The following is an 18050-nucleotide window of genomic DNA, read 5'->3' on the forward strand; positions in this document are numbered from 1 at the left end:
TTGTTTTATTGAATTAAAAGTGAATTAAATTATATATATTGATTGAAAAATAAGCAAACATGATTGCAGCTTTACCGTCTAACTTAAACAAATTAAGACTACTTCAGAAAAAAGCTGAAACTCAACTCGTAAATATCTTCTTGAAAGTAGACTCAGACTCGACTCGTTAATATCTCGAGCCGATCCGAACACAAACTACCTCATCTCATTAACATGCGTTCATTCAACCTCTATTAAAAACAACAGTTACTATGGGGCAGATTGTAATAGTACAATTCATTATAAATTATAGCTTATGCTCCTAGATAGCATATGATTCATAGGTTAGGTGATGGGAAAAATTCCACCCTTAATTGCAAAAAGTGGAACTTCATTTCAATTTGCAATAAAAAAAAATCCTAGGATAATAGAATCGGAAACAAGAAATGTCATTTATCCCACAGTAAAACTAAACATAAACTGTCACACCAAAACTGATAATAGAAAGAAAACCAACAACAAAATTCACTATAACCTTAGTTCATTCTCTGAGCAGCCTCCTTTGCTAAGACTCTTTCCTTGGCTTTGCTCTTCGCCTGAGATTTCGATCCCATAATGCCACCACCCCACTTCTTTCGGTGCTCATCAAACTTGTCGTTGAAATTGGCCTATATTCAAATAATAGCCAGTAAGAAATCAAAAATCAACAATCAACACTAGCAATGACTAGACAGTCCAAGGAAACATCGTAACCAATAGCACCGCAACCAAGGAAACATTGTAACCAATAGCATCAAACATTCTCTTAGTCTTGATCATTATGCATCAAGACCAAGAGCATTATAACAATCCGGATGAGATATTGAGAAGTAGTATTAGTTACCTTAAATGATAGCATCATACAAAAAATGTATTACGAGTTGCATAGCATATGAGTAAAACTAGTGATCATGATGCATCAAGACTAAGAGCGTTAAAATGCTCCACATCAGATATTTAGTAGTATTAATTACCTTGACAGCCTCCAAAATTTTCGAAAATTCCATTTTGTCTTCATTCTTCACGGAGGTAATGCACAAAGCTGCAGCAGTTTTTTTGTGGACAATCTGATTTCACCACAAACAATATAAGAGACCAAGAAAAGGTTAATTCCCAAACCGAATTTGCAAAAATAAATCAGAAATGGAAAAAAGTCAGAAAATTCACCGCTCCAAGCCTTGATTTGCCCTTCACAATGGCATATGGTACCTCCATTTTACGGCACAAGGCAGGCAACCATACGACCAGCTCAATTGGGTCAACATCATGTGCTATTACAACCAATTGAGCCTTGTTCTACAGAGACAACAGATTTTTATTAGAATAAGATATTGTAGCTTATATAATGTGGACAAGAGCACAGATTGAGAAAGATTCGACACACGAAAAACAACAGAAAAGATAATTCCAAAATGCAACAATTACAAATCAGAATTTGTAAGCATATACTTGATTCATTACCTTAAAAAAAATGCATATACAAGAAGTCCAACCCAAGCAAATTAACTACAGTGACCAATAGGTAGGTATTAAAATGCAAACCTGCTCAATGAGGTAAGTGACATGGTTAAGCCCATATTTAACGACAATTGGCTTTTTGGATTCCACAGTTTTTCCGTCAGCCTCAGCTTGTGCCCTCTGAAGAAGCCTTTCCTTCTTGGCTGCCTTGTCTTCAGGCCTATACTTGAGCAGTAACTTAAAAAGCTGCGTGGCTGTAATGCAAAACAATAACATAAATAAAGGCATAATAACTCATAGAAGCAACATATAGTATTGATATCTCATGGAACTCTTTGGTTGCTCTTTCTTACCATTGTGGAGATGACAGTAGCTTCAATTTCATAAAATTAAAAAAGCTAGAAATTGAAGCACAAACTGATCTAGAATTTAAAAAATAAAAGACTCACCAAGGTTTTTGTCCAACGTTTTGGTGAACTGGTTAACAGCAGGAGGAACCTTGAGACGTTGTTTGAGAATCCTCCTTTGCCTCTGAATACGAACAACATGAGGCCATTTCACAAACCTAGTCAAATCCTTCTTGGGTGGCAATGCACCACCTATCCCAAATTGCTTTGGCCGCTTCTCAATCAAAGGATTCACAACCTTTTCCTGTAATTATCATCAATCATAACTTTTTAGCGGTTCAAGCCCCAAACCGTGAAAATCAATACAATAAACAGACATTAAAATACATACCGTTTTCTTCTTCGCCGGAACTGGGGCCTTCACACCTCTTTTAGGAGCCTGTATTAACAGTAGCAATTAATCCATAAAAAGACCAAGAAAACACGTAATCTCGCTTTCATTGTTTATCAATCGATTCTTTCAAAAACAAATCAATCAAGTAATTACCATTGATGAAACCCCTTCTCTTCTTGTCCGTAGAAGCTGCAGAGAGTTGCGGTAGAAGCTGCAGAGAGATGAAGGTTAGGGTTTAGAAACCCTAGGATTTATATATTGAAGCAACACTAAAAAATGGGCCTATCAAATGTTATTGGGCCTGTCTCAGTCAGTTGCAAAAGGCTGGGGATACTTACATCAATACTCACCTATTCAATGTGTTTTACCATTAACATTAGGTCTTTTATTGGCTTTTATTAATTTCCTATTTTTTCTTAATTAAAGGCAAAAGGTATCATTAGGCTTCCGATTTTTCATTTTTTTGGTTCATTAAATCGTTGATCTTTTATTTGAATATATTAAGTTTCTGATCATTTATTTTTAGTCTCATTAACCCATTGATTCCAAATTAGTAAGTTGTGAATATCTAATCCTGTTAAAAATACGTTATTGACTTCATCTGTATTTGAAATTATTAAAAAATATATTTTTTAGAGTTTGAATTAAGATTTGTACAGTTTTCCTATAGGCACATTACGTATCCAAAACTGTTTTCAAACAGTCAAAAAATACAAATTTCGAATGTAGGCATAATGAATAATAGTCTGTTAACCGAATTTTATGTTCAAAATTACTCTTTTTGGTCATCAAGGGTTTAATGAGACCAAAAATAAATTATCAGAGGCTTAATGTCTCCAAATAAAATCTTTAAGGGCTTAATGAACCAAAAAATGACAGATCATGGGCCTAATGATGTTTTTTGCCTTAATTAAAATAGAGATAATGTGCAAAAATACCCCTAATGTTTATCGTCAGGATCAATTTTATTTCTAACGTCTAAAATGGTGCAATTTTGCCCCTAACGTTGGCAGCCAAGAGCAATTTTACTTCTAACATTGTCAAATTGGGTCAATTTTAGAAATAATTCATCAAACTATTTTCTCGGTCATGAAACTTATCATTTACATTTCACATGTGAGTCATTTTATCACTCACTAGTGACAGATCATAAACATGTGATTAGATGTGAAAAAATTAAAAAATATACTATCTATTTTACAAGTTGGAATAAAAAAAATCAAAATATTTTGCCGAATTAATAAATATTAACTTTCAATTCTATTATTAAATTACAGAAAATATGAAAAAAAAATTAAACATGTAATTAGTGCAGAATACGGATCAAAATATATGTGTTTTATAATAATATATGGATTGTAACATGGGTCAAGACATCTAATTTTGGGCTTATTACGAATAAATTAGTAGATGGTCAGGACATCAATTGGACTTCTAATTAAGTGTCTTTCATCTATTCAATTTAAGTGTTCTATATAAAAGCTCCCTATTGCTTTTGAATTTTAGTGAATAGTAGTGAAGATATAACTTTTTGACAACCTTAGTGAAATAACTAAATTAACTTATTAAAACTAATAATAATATTCTGTTAAAAAAAACCTAATAATAATATTTATTTTATACAGTTATTTTTTTCAACTTTGTATGAGACTTAAAAAAAATCGAAGCCTTAAATAATTGTTGATTTTTTTTCTACGGATAATAAAACCCTTCCAAATTTTCGATCCTGGTTCCGCCACTACCTACATGACCAAAAATAATTGTTTTGTCGTTTATCTATAGTGACAGGAATGAGGAGAATATTACCATCCACATTCCACCTATTTGTAATGGGTGTTGTTAAACTTAGCCATCTTTTCCCATCCTAAGCCACCGAAAAGGACAAAAATGTCCTTTCAGGTGTTGGGGTGGGGAAGGGGGCTTATTTTTTTTCTCTCCCAACATCAATGTAATCTATTCCAATCCACTCTCCCATCAACATAAATATTGTCCAAGTGTTGAACATTCGGATCACGATATCTATGCCAATAGGCGGGAATGGGTGGGATTGGAAAACCATGTCTTAAATAAAGACGTATGTAATGTCGATAACTCCCCAAATGACAAATGACAATCTCTCGCTCTGGTGGTTTTCCATCGTCTGAACGCATCGGCAGTATAGTACAACATCATAACCGTAGCTTAGTAAAAAGGAATATCGCTGCATTCAAAACAGAGACAGCAATATATAAGTCATCCGGACTCGTTGTCCAGTGGAACTCGCCACACGCTACTGATAGTCGAAGACAAATTTACAAATCACAAATACCAGGGAAAAGATGAACCGATTAGTCTTTTAGATTTGTATTTGAAGTTTTATTTTTGAAAAAGCCAAAAACCCAAAGCAACCTATGGACCATATAAGCTGTAGACTAATTGAGAGTTTGAATCCAAAACTAATTTTTTTTTATTTGTCCATAATCATTAATTGAATTAAAAATAACAATAAAATATATATATATATATATATATATATATAATAATTGAAAAATAATCCAACATATTTGCTGCTTTCAAATCAAATTTAAACAAATTAAGGCTCTACTTGAACGAAAGCTCAACTCATTAATATCTCGAGTCGATCCCGAACTCAAACTACCCTAGCTCATTGACAACCTTATGTTAGATAGGTTCATTGAACTTCCACTAACAATTATTATGGGGTAGATAGGATATGATTTTCATAGGTTAGGTGATACGAAAAATTCCACCATTAATTGCGAAAGTGAAACTTCACTTCAATTTGCATATAAAAAAAAATCTTAGGACAATAGAAATGTCAATTATCCAACAGTAAAACTAAACATTAAACTATAGTAGCAAAACTTATAATAGAAAGAAAACCAACATAAAAAATTCACTATCCATCACATTGTGCTATAACCTCAGTTCATTCTCTGAGCAGCCTCCTTTGCTAAGACTCTTTCCTTGGCTTTGCTCTTTGCCTGAGATTTTGATCCCATAATGCCACCACCCCACTTCTTTCGGTGCTCATCAAACTTGTCGTTGAAATTGGCCTATATTCATATAATAGCCAGTAAGAAATCAACAATCAACACCAGCAATGGCTAGGCAGTCCAAGGAATCATCGTAAACAATAGCATCAAACATTCTTTGTCTTGATCATGATGCATCAAGAAGACAAAGAGCGTTGTAATGCTCCGCATCAGATATTGAGTAGTAGTATTGATTACCTTAACAGACTCCAAAAATTTTGAAAATTCCATTTTGTCTTCATTCTGCACAGAGGTAACGCACAAAGTTGCAGCAGTTTTTTTGTGGACAATCTGATTTCACCGCAAACAATATAAGAGACCACGAAAAGGTTAATTTCCAAACAGAAGTTGCAAAAATAAATCAGAAATGGAACAAGGATAGAAAATTCACCGCTCCAAGCCTTGATTTGCCCTTCACAATTGCATATGGTACCTCCATTTTGCGGCACAAGGCAGGCAACCATACAACCTGTCACACCCGACCCTAAACGGCATCAGGTATGAAGGGTCCCTATAGGATAACGAACATATAAATCTAGAAGGCGAACCGATTTTCTAGTAAATAAAAATTTATTTGAACCATTTAAAATTTATTTAATTATTTGGCTTGAACTTGATAATTCTATCAAGCTTCCTACCAAGGCAGGTCCTGATAATTTATGGGCCCTAGGCGGAATAATAAATAAAGGCCCTTTAATAAAAAAATATTTTACGTAGAAAAAATTAAAATATATTTCAATACATGATAAATAAATAAATATTTTATTAGTAATTATACGGTATGTATTATTACGTTCATTAAATACAATTGTTTATCTAAAATTAAAAAAAAAATATTTCACAATTTCTTTAAATGATGGATTAAACATTTTTAACTCATGTGGTATCCAAAATTTTATTATTTAGCTAATGTGGTATTATTTGATAACATTTGCCCCATTGGAGCATTTCCATAAAGAAAATTTAACTCATTTTGGATAAAAAAAAAAACTAATCAATTGTTAAATTGTTTGTCAATAATTTCTTTATTTTATTTTTTTATATATACTTTTTTTTGAAGAATTTTTCTATATATATTTAATGCGTGGATAAATGAGAAAAAAATTTAATTCTTTATTTGTCTACATATTAAATCTATATGGTAAAAAATTAAATCAATTGCCGTGTGTATATATTGCGTATAAAAAATTCGCTTATTAATAGTATAAGTTACTCGCATTTATTTCTCTTTTGTTAAATAAAATAAATTTTGTCCAATTTCCATTTTGTAATGAAAATTTATATATATGACGCATTCAGTATAAGGTTCCATCTTTTTGGATATGGATATGTATAGAGTAAATTTATGTAATATGGTTATCTTAGTGTAGTATTCATTTTATTTTATTTATGAATTAAATGTAATTAACCGGACAAAACCAACTCCAAATTTAAAACTGCTATTTTTATCAAAATAGTTTTTACCAAATGAATCCACTCAAAGCCTCAAACAACTCTTTTTCAAACCAATTCGACTCTCAAATTCTGACCCGACTTTATTTATCAAATATATCAACTCTAACACTAACACGACTCTTTTACCAAACAAAACATTTTTACCAAACGAAGTTAACTCAAGGTCTAAAATGCCTCTTTTACCGAAAGAATTCAACTCACACGTCTAACACCACTATTTGTCAATTTCATCAAACAAAACTAATCCAAACATCATACTCGACAACAGATCATTTTTATCAATTTTGGGCAAACGAATCCACAACTATGTCTAATCTGCAGAATCCAAAATCCAATTCAAAGTTTAAGAGATTTTTAACAATGGAATGACTTAAAGTCTAAACATGAGTTTTACCTTACGGAACAACTCAAACCTAAAACGATTTTATCATAGAGAATAACTAAAATCCAATATGATTTTATCAAACGGAAGAATTTTTATCAAATAGAACAACTCAAGTTTAATAGGATTTTTATCAAACGAGACTAATTAACACGATCTGTGCCCATCGAATCCAACTAACACTTCTAACATGATTTTTTCCAAACAAATCCTATTCAATTGTCTAGCACCACTATTAACACGATTGATTTTACTAAAAGAAACCCCTTTTATTTTCTTTACCATATGAATTCACAACTATATGTAATCTGCAGAGAAAAGAAAATCTATTTCATAAAGAGTCTTAAGTTAAGCAAGCCATTAGCCTTCTGTAAACTATATATTTCAAATTCCAGTAAGTACAGTCTCATCTTCTCTCATCTGACAAGCTCTTTAACATTATCTAACAAAAGATGAACACCAGAACCCATCCTAATTTCTTCTTCTTATTATTATTTCTACTTTATTTTTATTTTTTTATTTTTATCATTCTGAAACCATGAACACAGAAACCACCTCAAGAGTAATCCAAACACCAAAAACTTCATAAAGAAGAGAACTTTAGAACAGAGTTAATAGTTCTAAAATTCTAATTCGCCCACAATCACAAAGGTAGCCACAAATCACAAAAGAACAGTGAGTTAAAAGAAACCCAAACCCAAACGAAGTAAGAAATAGCTATCCCTTTACCTGCATGTCGAGATCTGTCCAAGGGGAGTCTAAAATCGTGTGAAATTAGGAGAAACAACTGGAGCTAACCGAAACTAAGAACAGGCCACCGTCAATCGGAATAGAACCAACAAAAATTAGAGATAGGCTAGTTCATCCCACCGACGACCATGGACAAGGTAAGAGAATGAACCATTAGAGCTTTTCTTTGCTTCCGATCGAGAGTGAAAAATGAGGAAGAAATTGAATCCATGAGAGATAGAATTGAGAGAGAGAGAGAGAAGCGTGAGGAAGTAAAAATGAGTCTGTGAAGGAGAGATACCCTTCCCCCATGAACCGTTTAGCCTTCCTCTCTTATTTATTTATTTATTTATTTATTTTAACTGCTCTTTTTTCCACTTTTTGATTCTTGAACCTTCTAAATTACTCATTCCCATATAATTTCCATTAGGGTGCGTTTGGTACGCTGTAATGCAATGTAATGTAATCAAAATTGTAATGTAATCAAGGTTGTAATTTAATGGAATGGAATAACCATTACATTACCATGTTTGGTTAGTAAAATTTTATAATTGATGTAATGTAATTACCATTACATTATCATTAGGGGTGTGCATCGGTGCAAAACCGAACCGAACCGAACCGAAAAAACCGAATACCAAAATGATCAAAATAATTCATACCGACACCAAACCGAGTAATAGGTAAAACCGAATTAAAACCGAATCGAAATATGCGGTTCGGTTCGGTTTAAACCGAACAAACCGAATTAAGTTAAAAATAACAAATAACAAATAAAAATCACTATATTTTCTCATTAAATTTACCTCAACAAAAACAAAAATTGAAATATTTCCAAAATATATCTATATTGGATTATTATCTCAACAATAATAAAAAAAAATTAAACTTGTATAATCAAATACATGTATATATATATATATATATAAATGTAAAATATGTGTAATTCGGTGCGGTTCAGTTTTTTTACATTTTCTATCAAACCTAAACGAACCGAATCAAATACCGAAATAAACTTAAAATTAAAATCGATGCCGAACCGAATTGTTAAAAAAACCGAACCGAAAAACCGAATTCACTCAGTTCGGTATGCGGTTTAAACCGAACCGATACACACCCCTAATTATCATGTTTGTTTTGCTATGTATAATCATGAATTTCTATTTACTCTTATAAATATATATAACAATAGTAATAATAAAAAATTAATAATAATGTGATGTAAAAAATTGAGGAAATGAAAATGTTAGATTGAAGGAATTAGGAATACATATTGGAATGTAATGAGAATTCCTATTGATTTCTTTGGTAATCCTCATTACAAAACTTATTGAAGAAAATTAAAGTCATGGAATTCCTATTACATTCCAATAAAACTATAGAGTGCATCCAAACATAGTAATGGGCTTTTGATGTAATGAGCATTCCATTACGAAGTCCATTACGTCTTACCAAACGTACCCTTAGAGTATTAATTCTGAAGTGTTTAGCAGTATAGGTTTTGTTTTTGCTAATTTCACTTTAGCCCCCATAATTTTCTAATTATAATATTATATACATGAACTTAATATTATAACTAATGCCTGCAAATTGAATTAACTCGTATTATAACTTATTCCTGCAAATCGGCCTTTGAAGCATTTACCCTCAACAGGTCCGGTCCTCTCTCTGATACTTGGAAATTCATTTGGGCCCTAAAAATCCTTTACCGTTGTAGACACCGAGTCGGAGGACCTGTGACGAAAACCCATAACAAGACGGTTGAAGCGGTCGGTTCCGATAATTTAAAGCAAAAATAATAATAAAAATCACGAGAGGATCTGTAGGGGCTGCGGTCGTCGAGTGGACGGCTCGCGGGTGCTCAACGGCGCTGGACGAGCGCCTAGCGGCAGACAGCGCGCATCCGACGGCAGTTGGACGCGCGTCCGGCAGCGGGGCGCGCGCCCAACCTACGTTGGGCGTGCGCCCAACGTCCGTCGGGCGAACGCCCAACGTCCATCGGGCGAACGCCCAACGTCTATTGGGCGCGCGCCCAACCAAGTTGGGCGTTCGCCCAACACTGGTTGGGCGTCCGCCCAAGGCGTAGCCCGACGCCCTTCGGGCTACGCCCAAATTTTTTTTAGGATCCGTGCCTATAAAAGGCACGGATCCCCATGCATAGGAGGAGAGGGATTTTGGGAGCTTCTCACTCTAAAACATTTTTTAGAGAGGGAAAGTTATTTTTTTGGGAAAAAATATTTTTTTTCCTAAAAAATCCGAATTTTCTAAAAATTAAAATTTTACTAAAAAACACCGAAAAACACAAAAATCGTAACTCGTGAAATCAACCGACTTCAGCTGTCAATACCGATCTTGAGGTATTATCCGAGGACTAGACTCGCTTTATTTATTTATTCATTTTATTTATTTATTCTAAAGTTTTATTTATTTAGTTAATTATTTATTGGGAAAAGTACAAAAATAAACCTTGTGGTTACACCTGTTTTCGATTGCAGCCTTGTGGTTTAAAAATTTACAAAATGGTACATTGAGGTTCATTCCGTTAGCAAACACATACCAAATTGACTAACAGTGTTAAAAGTCAAAAGGAAAAGAGTTAATTTGGTCCTTATATTTATTTATTTTATAAATTAACCCCCTTTATTATTTAATTATCAAACAAATCACAAAATTAAAAATAAAAATCAAATTTACCTTCTTCTCCATCTCTCTAATTTCAGATTTCTTCTTTCTCCCTCCTCTCTCTCTAAAAATACAAAATAAAAAATACAAAGAGCTGTCGGTTCCGTTTTTCTCTCGATAGGTCAATCGTGTACGAATTAATAGTTAGAGCATGCAAAGATTATGGTTTTTTAAGGTTGTTAATCATGGATGTGGTTACCAGATTAGAAGAAGAAGATTCTAATTGCAAAACCAGCTTTCGAAAAACAAAAAGCTGGACCTCCCTCTTTCCCACCCCCTCTCTATTCTTCCTTCAACATCTTCCATCACTCTCTCTCTTCTTCTCTTCAGGAATCGAAGAAAGCAGAGAATTTTCAAGATCAATCAGAGAGCAAGTTTCAATCAATTTCACCACTTTCAAACTCCAACAACCCCATTTCTGACCAGATTCGATGCAGAAGATGGACGGAATCCGCGCCAACCGCCGAGCAAGCCACGGCCACAGCCACAGCAGGATGAGCAAAAGTGTAAGCAGAAGCATGAGCAGAAGCTTCAGCAAAAGTATGGAGGATGTTTTCGCAGGTGGAAGCAGACAATCAAGAAGAAGTAGCCGTCATGCTGAAGAAGATGAAGGGTCACTTAAATGGGTAGCCATTGAAAAACTTCAAATCATTCATTGATGAAAATGAAGTTGATCAAGTTCATAAAGAAATTGATGTCCGAAAGCTTGACTTGAATGATAAACAGAAGTTCATTGGTAAGATTTTCAAGGTTGCTGAAGAAGATAAAGAGAAATTCTTGTCCAAATTCAGAAATGATTTAGTAAAAAAAATAATTTTTGTATTTTGAGAGAGAAGAGAGAAAGAAGAAAAAAATCTGAAATTAGAGAGATGGAGAAGAATGTGTATTTGATTTTTATTTTTTATTTTGGGGTTTGTTTGTGATAATTAGATAATAAAGGGGGTTAATTTATAAAATAAATAAATACAAGAACCAAATTAACTCTTTTCCTTTTGACTTTTAACACCGTTAGTCAATTTGGTATGTGTTTGCTAACAGAATGAACCTCAAGGTACCATTTTGTAAATTTTTAAACCACAAGGCTGCAATCGAAAACAGGTATAACCACAAGGTTTATTTTTGTACTTTTCCCTTATTTATTTATCACGTTTTATTTAATCTTCCGTATTTATTTAATTTTTGTCTCGTATTAAATAAACGTTTGGTTTCGTTTTAAAATAAAAAACCTCGTTTTAACATCCCAATATGAACCGTGATCCGATTCAAAGGTAATTCGAGATTAAGAAACGTTGTAATTATAAGTTTTGAAAATATTTCTAAATAACGATTTGGAATAAAACATCGTTTTAGGAGTCTCCGTTATAGAATATGACCCAATTTTGGTAGTTCGGAGATCCAAAACGATAGAATAGATTAAGTTTAAAGTGTTTGAATAAATCTGGAGTGTTAGGTACTGTTTCTGTAATTTTCCATTTCTGTCACAAAAGGCAGTTTACCGACGGAATTTCCGTCGGTAAAGCTGCTGAAATGTAAAAAATGCTGTTTTGGTCATTCTTTCTCAACTTTTAGACTTTTAGTCCTTGATATATATATGTATAATTATGTAATATATGTATTCAAATTATTTTTAATTTTTTGGTATATATTTATTTAACATGTTTAGATATTATTTTTCATCAATTTGATTTGATAAGATTATATGTATATTTATAGATTTTCCATTTAATTCATTTAAACTATACATATTTGTTATTTTGGGGTTATTAGGGGTTATTTTTTATATATACTTATCATAAACCATTTTGGGGGTTAAATACTATTTTCTTATTTATGAATCTTATTCATTTTTTACATGTTTGTTTAATTAAAATAAAAGTATATTATATCTAGCATTATTTTCATTACTATTTTTACCTATTGATAATCATAATATATATATATCTTCTCTTTATCTCCTTTTTAATCTATAGGTATAATCACCATTTCTACTAAAAATATATGCATATGTACATATTTCTTCTTTTCCTTTTTAATTTTCTTATATATATATATATATATATATGTTTTGAAAGTGTTTTGGTTGGGTGAATTTGGGTTTAATTCATTAATTATTGTAAAGATGTTCAAGTAAGGGCTAATTGAGTGAAAAGGGGAAAATAAAAGACAAAAGGAGATTTCAAGTTGTTTGTTTAAATTAAAGTTTTTCTAGATATTATTCAAGTGCAAATAAAAGATTTTTGTCATTTTAAACCGTTTCCTAAAACATCACGTTTTAAAACCTTAATTCGTTCCAACGACGGCTTAAGCGAACATTGTAAATTGTTTCATTGTAAATAATGAAGTTTTGAATTGTTTTCCTAACTAAACGGTTTTTGTACAAAATAAATTGACTTGTATGCTTAATCACGTTTTTAGATTAAAACTGTTTGTTCAACGTTTTCAAACGCTCGAGTCGTTCCAACGGCGATTCGAGTGAACATCATTAACGGGGTTTTGAAACGTACATAAATCGTTCCAACATCGATTAAGGTACGAACCATGTAAATAAACTCGTTTTTTTGGGAGTGAGATTAGCGTAGATGTAATATACGACACAAAGCATAAATCACACTGTGAATAAATCAATTCTTTCCTCTCCCCTTCTCTCTCCTATATACTTTAAATTTATGCAAAATGGGTGATTCTTTACTAAAATGGCTTTTAATGACATGCTCAAAACGGTTTTCAAAACGAGAAAGAAAAGGTTTCAAATGAATTTCAAACTTAAAGAAATATGAGATTAGTCCGTTATCGCCTAACACGCTGAGTAGGAGGCCGGTGGTTCATAACCGGGCGATGTCGGGGTGCCTATTAGCCTTTCTCCGGAAAGGAGCTAGCCTTCTCGGCTCGTACCTAAGTTTCCCGAACCCTCACCGGTCTCCCGCAAGGGATCGGTGTTCATTTTCCCATTCGTGGGTGGCGACTCTTCCATACTCCAGGCTCCGGTCCTGCCGAGCAGCTTGATTCCACGATTGGTTGCTTTCGGCGTCAATCACCGCTTACGTCGCCATGAGGTGTCCACCCCCCGGTCCGCCCGGGCGAGGCCGTTCGGCACCTTGTCTAACAAGTGGCGACTCTGTTGGGGAAGCGAGAAATTTGATTCCAGAAGGCGTGTATTAAGCCCTTAATGGGGATGGATCGTATTATTTCTTTTCGTATGCATTCATACGCATTATTGCAAACCTTTTGTGTAATTTCCGCGGAACCTCTAGCGAGAGTCCATTCGTCGCTCGAAAGAGGCTAGTGTAAGTTCCCCCTTACAGTAAGGCGCCAAAGGGTCCCCATCCATTCGTTAGGGGCGAATTTGTGCGGTCCTGTGAGGTCCCGCGATCAGCCGTGTCAGCATATAGTAGCCTTAGAAGTTCCCGTTACTATTTTTTATGTGATAAATGAATCAGTTCATGTTTTCAAATTGCCATGATACGTGTCTAATCCTAAAATATGTAAAGAAAATGAAGCGATGCGTTAATACATACTCTTAAATCGATATACAAACTACCCCAAAACATCGAAACAATGCGAACTAAAGACGACTTAGTCATCTCGTATGAATGGACTTGTGCGACCCGCCTGGTCCCTTTCCGTGTCCCGAAGAAGGCACATGTTCAGGAAATACGTTATGACGTAAGCACGTATTAGTACAAATCGTTTTGATATTAAGGATAATTATATCTCGATTCAAAAGATTATATTAACGATAGCCGTTATTCACATTCTTTAAATACGCTGGGATAAAGCGAAATCATGACAAAACGAAAACAAAGAACATTTCTGTTTTGAACGACCCCGTTGTAACGTAAAGAGTTTTGCAAACATGGCCCGTCCCTTCCGAATAAAAGACGAGCTCTTACGTTATGCCTTGTGTTGTTCTAAAGAGAAATGGATGTATCCGCAAAAGTGACTAAGGAAATAAAAGAAAAGCAAAAATCAACAAACGACCAAAATCATTCTGTATCTACGATATATGTCAATCCCGAGAGTAGTTAAAGAAAATGAACCAATGTCGTTAAATACGTGCCTTGAACTGGTATATACGCCGTTTAAAATCACGAAGTCGAATTAAGACAAGAAACCGCGTGATTGCACCATATGGACGAGACTGTGGGTTTGACTAATGGCTTGATCATTTCGACCGTTACCAAACTACAAGAAATATGGCCCGACATGCGTGTTTGCTTAACTCATGCCTAAATGAAAAAGAACGGTAATATCCCTGCTTCAAATAAGCATGCGATTCAACGAAACGTTGATTTTATATAACCACGCTAGGATGGTATATCCCGTAAATTGAAAAGAAATAAAAGTTGTTAATAGCCAAAAGATTATCGTGCGCTCAAATAAGACTCGTCGTCTTTTTACGTAGCCAAAACGAGCAAACGGATTCTTAACGCTAAAAACAAACACGTTACGCGATGAGTCCGTTCCTTAAAATAAAAAGTGATTTCATCACTAAATAAACACGTGGTTACGTCTCTCGATAGACCCAAAAGATCCCATCGTAATCCAAAAATCGAGACACAAACCCACGCGAATAAAAGGGAACGAGTCATTGTCAATAACGAACGATTGAACCAGAAGAATAACTCGTACCGCGTCTAAATCCGAGATACGCTCAAAAGGGAATCAAAACCCGAACGAATGCGTCTCGCGAAATAACAAAAGACGAGTTATTCGAAAGGACAATCCATTTGGTCGATATCTTAGTCACTGGACGTTGATACGTCAAAACGAACTGTATTGTCTGATGGATGATTTACTTTTTTTGCAATAATCGACGGCATCACGCGTCCCCTGGACCGCAATGTGAGCCCCAAACCAAAATCCTAGGAAAGAGACTTAGACCGTCGAGTGTGTGGAGGAATAAGGGTGGAAGAGAGATGTTGTGATACGTGTAACTTCTTATCTTATATATCCATAAATAAATAAACGCACACACCACGAATCATGCATATAAAATCATGCATACATACTAATGGATGCCGTTCACGCAGACTTCATCATTAAGAGGTTGTGGTTTCACGAGAGTAACCGGCTAGTCAGGCAGTTTGATCAACTACAGACTAACGGTTCCGAATCGGCAGTTGGGGCTTCTGAATCGTCTTCGTCCGAGTATACTCAGTCTTCTGCCAGTATGTCTGCGACCGACGAAAAGGTGGCCGAATTGGAAAACTCTGTGAACAACATTAATGATCAGTTGGCCGCAATTTTGGCCCAGCTCGCTGAGCTAGCGTTGAAGGATAACAAGAGTGGTAGTAAGCGCGCTGAGAATGAGGTGAACACCGGTCCCCGCTTCGGGAACGAGGATGACTATCAGGATTATATCCAGAAACAGCTTGAGAAAGAGAAGGCTAAGAAAGAGGAGTGGAAGCAGCACATCACTCAGGAAGTGCAGGATCTGCGTGGGGGAAGTTCCGGGAGTCAGGACTTTTATAATTTGAAGAACTGCTTGTCGGCAACGGCTTTGCCTTTGAAATTCCGGCTCCCAGACATGAAGAAGTTCGATGGAACTGGGGATCCCACGGCTCACATGAATCAGTATGTTGCAGTAATGAAGCACACGATCCTGACTGAGGATCAAGTCCTAGGACTGTTTAATACCTATCTGGAGGGAGCTGCCCTCGTATGGTTTCATGCGTTGCCGATAGTGACGAAGAGAGATTGGAAGGAGTTGGCAAAATCATTTATCGCTCAGTATAGTTTCAATACTATGCTTGAGGTTATGCTAAATGAGCTGGAAAGCACTAAGCAACAAACTGGTGAGTCTTTTTCCGATTTTGTGAGGAGGTGGAGAGCCAAGGCGGCAGTTATGAAGCAAAAGCCGCTTAAGCAGGATCAGATCCGAATGGTAATTGGCAACACGTTGCCGTATATTAAGAATGAGCTGCGATATATGCCTTTTACCGATTTCAATCAGATGTATAGTTGCGCCTTGATAGTCGAGGGGGACGGAGAGCCGAAGAAAGCTTATACCAAGTGGACAAAGTCTGGATATAGTGCCGGAGGGCCAAGCGCGAGTACAGAATCGGCCGCAGTGAAAGTGCTTGATCTTAATGCTATCGAGAAAAGGCAGTTCGCCAAATTTGATCAAACCTATGCAAAAGTTTTCGAACGGTTGCAGAAGAATGGATTGTTGAAAGCCCTCACTCCTTATAACAAAGCACCACCTACTCCGCAGATACAAGCTAGGGGATACTGCGAGTTCCACAGTAATTATGGGCACACTATTGAGAACTGCGAGAGACTGAAACACGAGATTCATGATTTGATTGAGGAAAAGAAGATAGCTGATCCTTCGTCAGCGAACCCTTCCACTAGGCGTAATCCATTGCCTAACCATAGGGTGAGCATGATCGGGTCTGGGCTCGGAGCAAGTTTAGTCATGGAATCCTTCGGGGAAAATGAAGAGGAGTTGTTGGACTCCGATGAGAAGAGTAATGTTGGAAATGGTTTATATGTGTCCTTCCTTGGCAAGGATCAGGAGGGTGAACCGATGGATGAAGGGTTAGACGGTGGAGCACCATATGATAAAGATAGTGCTGAAGAGACCGGGGAAGGGTCATCTCGAACTATTGTGCCAGAATTGAGTCTATTCAGTGGAGGAGAGAATCCCGACGTGCACTTGTGTGAGTATATGCATGATATGTTTGTTGAATCCTTTGGGGTGGACGAGATTGCTCAGTGGTTCCACCATTCGTTAATAGGTGAGCCTTTGGGGTGGTTCCACTCATTGCCTGACTCCTGCAAGCATGATTGGGAACAGTTGTCCGATTTATTCCTAGAGAAGTACAAGAAAGCTAAGGATAGGACCGCAGAGTGTTTTGCGCTGCAAATTGGGCCTATTAAGCGTCCGTTGCCAGCTGTCAGTAAATACAATGGCAACAAAGATCCAATGGAGCACCTTCACTTCTACTTGTCGGCCATGGGGCCGTTGGGTTTTAAGGAAGAAGAGATCACCAGTCTGTTTTGCAATTCACTGATGGGGGAGCCGCTGATGTGGTATATGTCTCTCCCGATGCGTATCAAGTGCGAAGGCCGCGATGACCAAGAGGTTCATTAAGGAATATACAGTATGGATGCTTACGGAGCAAACACCGGACTCACCCTCTTATGAAACACCTGAAGCGGTGTTGGCAATGCCCAAGTATGGTGGGTATCGGGATCCCGTGGAGCACGTAAGGTTGTTCCGCAACCATATGTATGACACTGGGTTCCCTCAATGTGAGTTACATGAACACTTCCCGGAAACTCTCATGGGAGAAGCCTTGTTGTGGCACCAAGGCCTATCAGAGGAAGAAATGGGTCATTGGATACCTCTTAGGGATACTTTTGTGTCAAGGTATGAGATGTATGTTCCATGGACGGGATCCCTGGAAGATCTGGATAGGATCATGCAATTCCCCGAGGAACCGTTTGTGGATTATGCTAGGAGATGGAGGTACCACTACGAGCAGTGTCAAGAGATGATGAGTGATAAAGTGCAGCTCATGTGCATACAAAGAGGCGCAATTCCG

General features: G+C 35.9%; 2 protein-coding genes across 3 annotated transcripts; both read right to left on the bottom strand.

Annotated features, from left to right (window-relative positions):
• Positions 1-329: 329 nt before the first annotated feature.
• LOC136203432 (large ribosomal subunit protein eL8y) lies at positions 330-2500 on the bottom strand. Its single transcript, XM_065994588.1, has 7 exons — positions 2371-2500; positions 2215-2262; positions 1926-2127; positions 1561-1730; positions 1186-1314; positions 993-1085; positions 330-647 (listed from the first exon to the last, which is right to left on the bottom strand). Exons 1-7 carry the CDS (start codon positions 2371-2373, stop codon positions 516-518), a joined length of 777 nt encoding a protein of 258 aa, XP_065850660.1. The 5' UTR covers positions 2374-2500; the 3' UTR covers positions 330-515.
• Positions 2501-4973: 2473 nt separating this feature from the next.
• On the bottom strand, positions 4974-8153 carry LOC136203634 (large ribosomal subunit protein eL8y-like). 2 transcript variants are annotated; one of them, XM_065994833.1, is made up of 4 exons: positions 7819-8153; positions 5644-5721; positions 5451-5543; positions 4974-5273 (listed from the first exon to the last, which is right to left on the bottom strand). In XM_065994833.1, exons 1-4 carry the CDS (start codon positions 7822-7824, stop codon positions 5142-5144), a joined length of 309 nt encoding a protein of 102 aa, XP_065850905.1. In that variant the 5' UTR covers positions 7825-8153; the 3' UTR covers positions 4974-5141. The 2 variants fall into 2 exon arrangements, with proteins under 2 accessions (XP_065850905.1, XP_065850906.1); XM_065994834.1 differs by having other exon boundaries at positions 5644-5763; positions 7819-8152.
• Between the last annotated feature and the right edge of the window lie 9897 nt (positions 8154-18050).

This window comes from Euphorbia lathyris, chromosome 8 (genome assembly GCF_963576675.1).
Source record: "Euphorbia lathyris chromosome 8, ddEupLath1.1, whole genome shotgun sequence".
Lineage (NCBI taxonomy): Eukaryota > Viridiplantae > Streptophyta > Magnoliopsida > Malpighiales > Euphorbiaceae > Euphorbia > Euphorbia lathyris.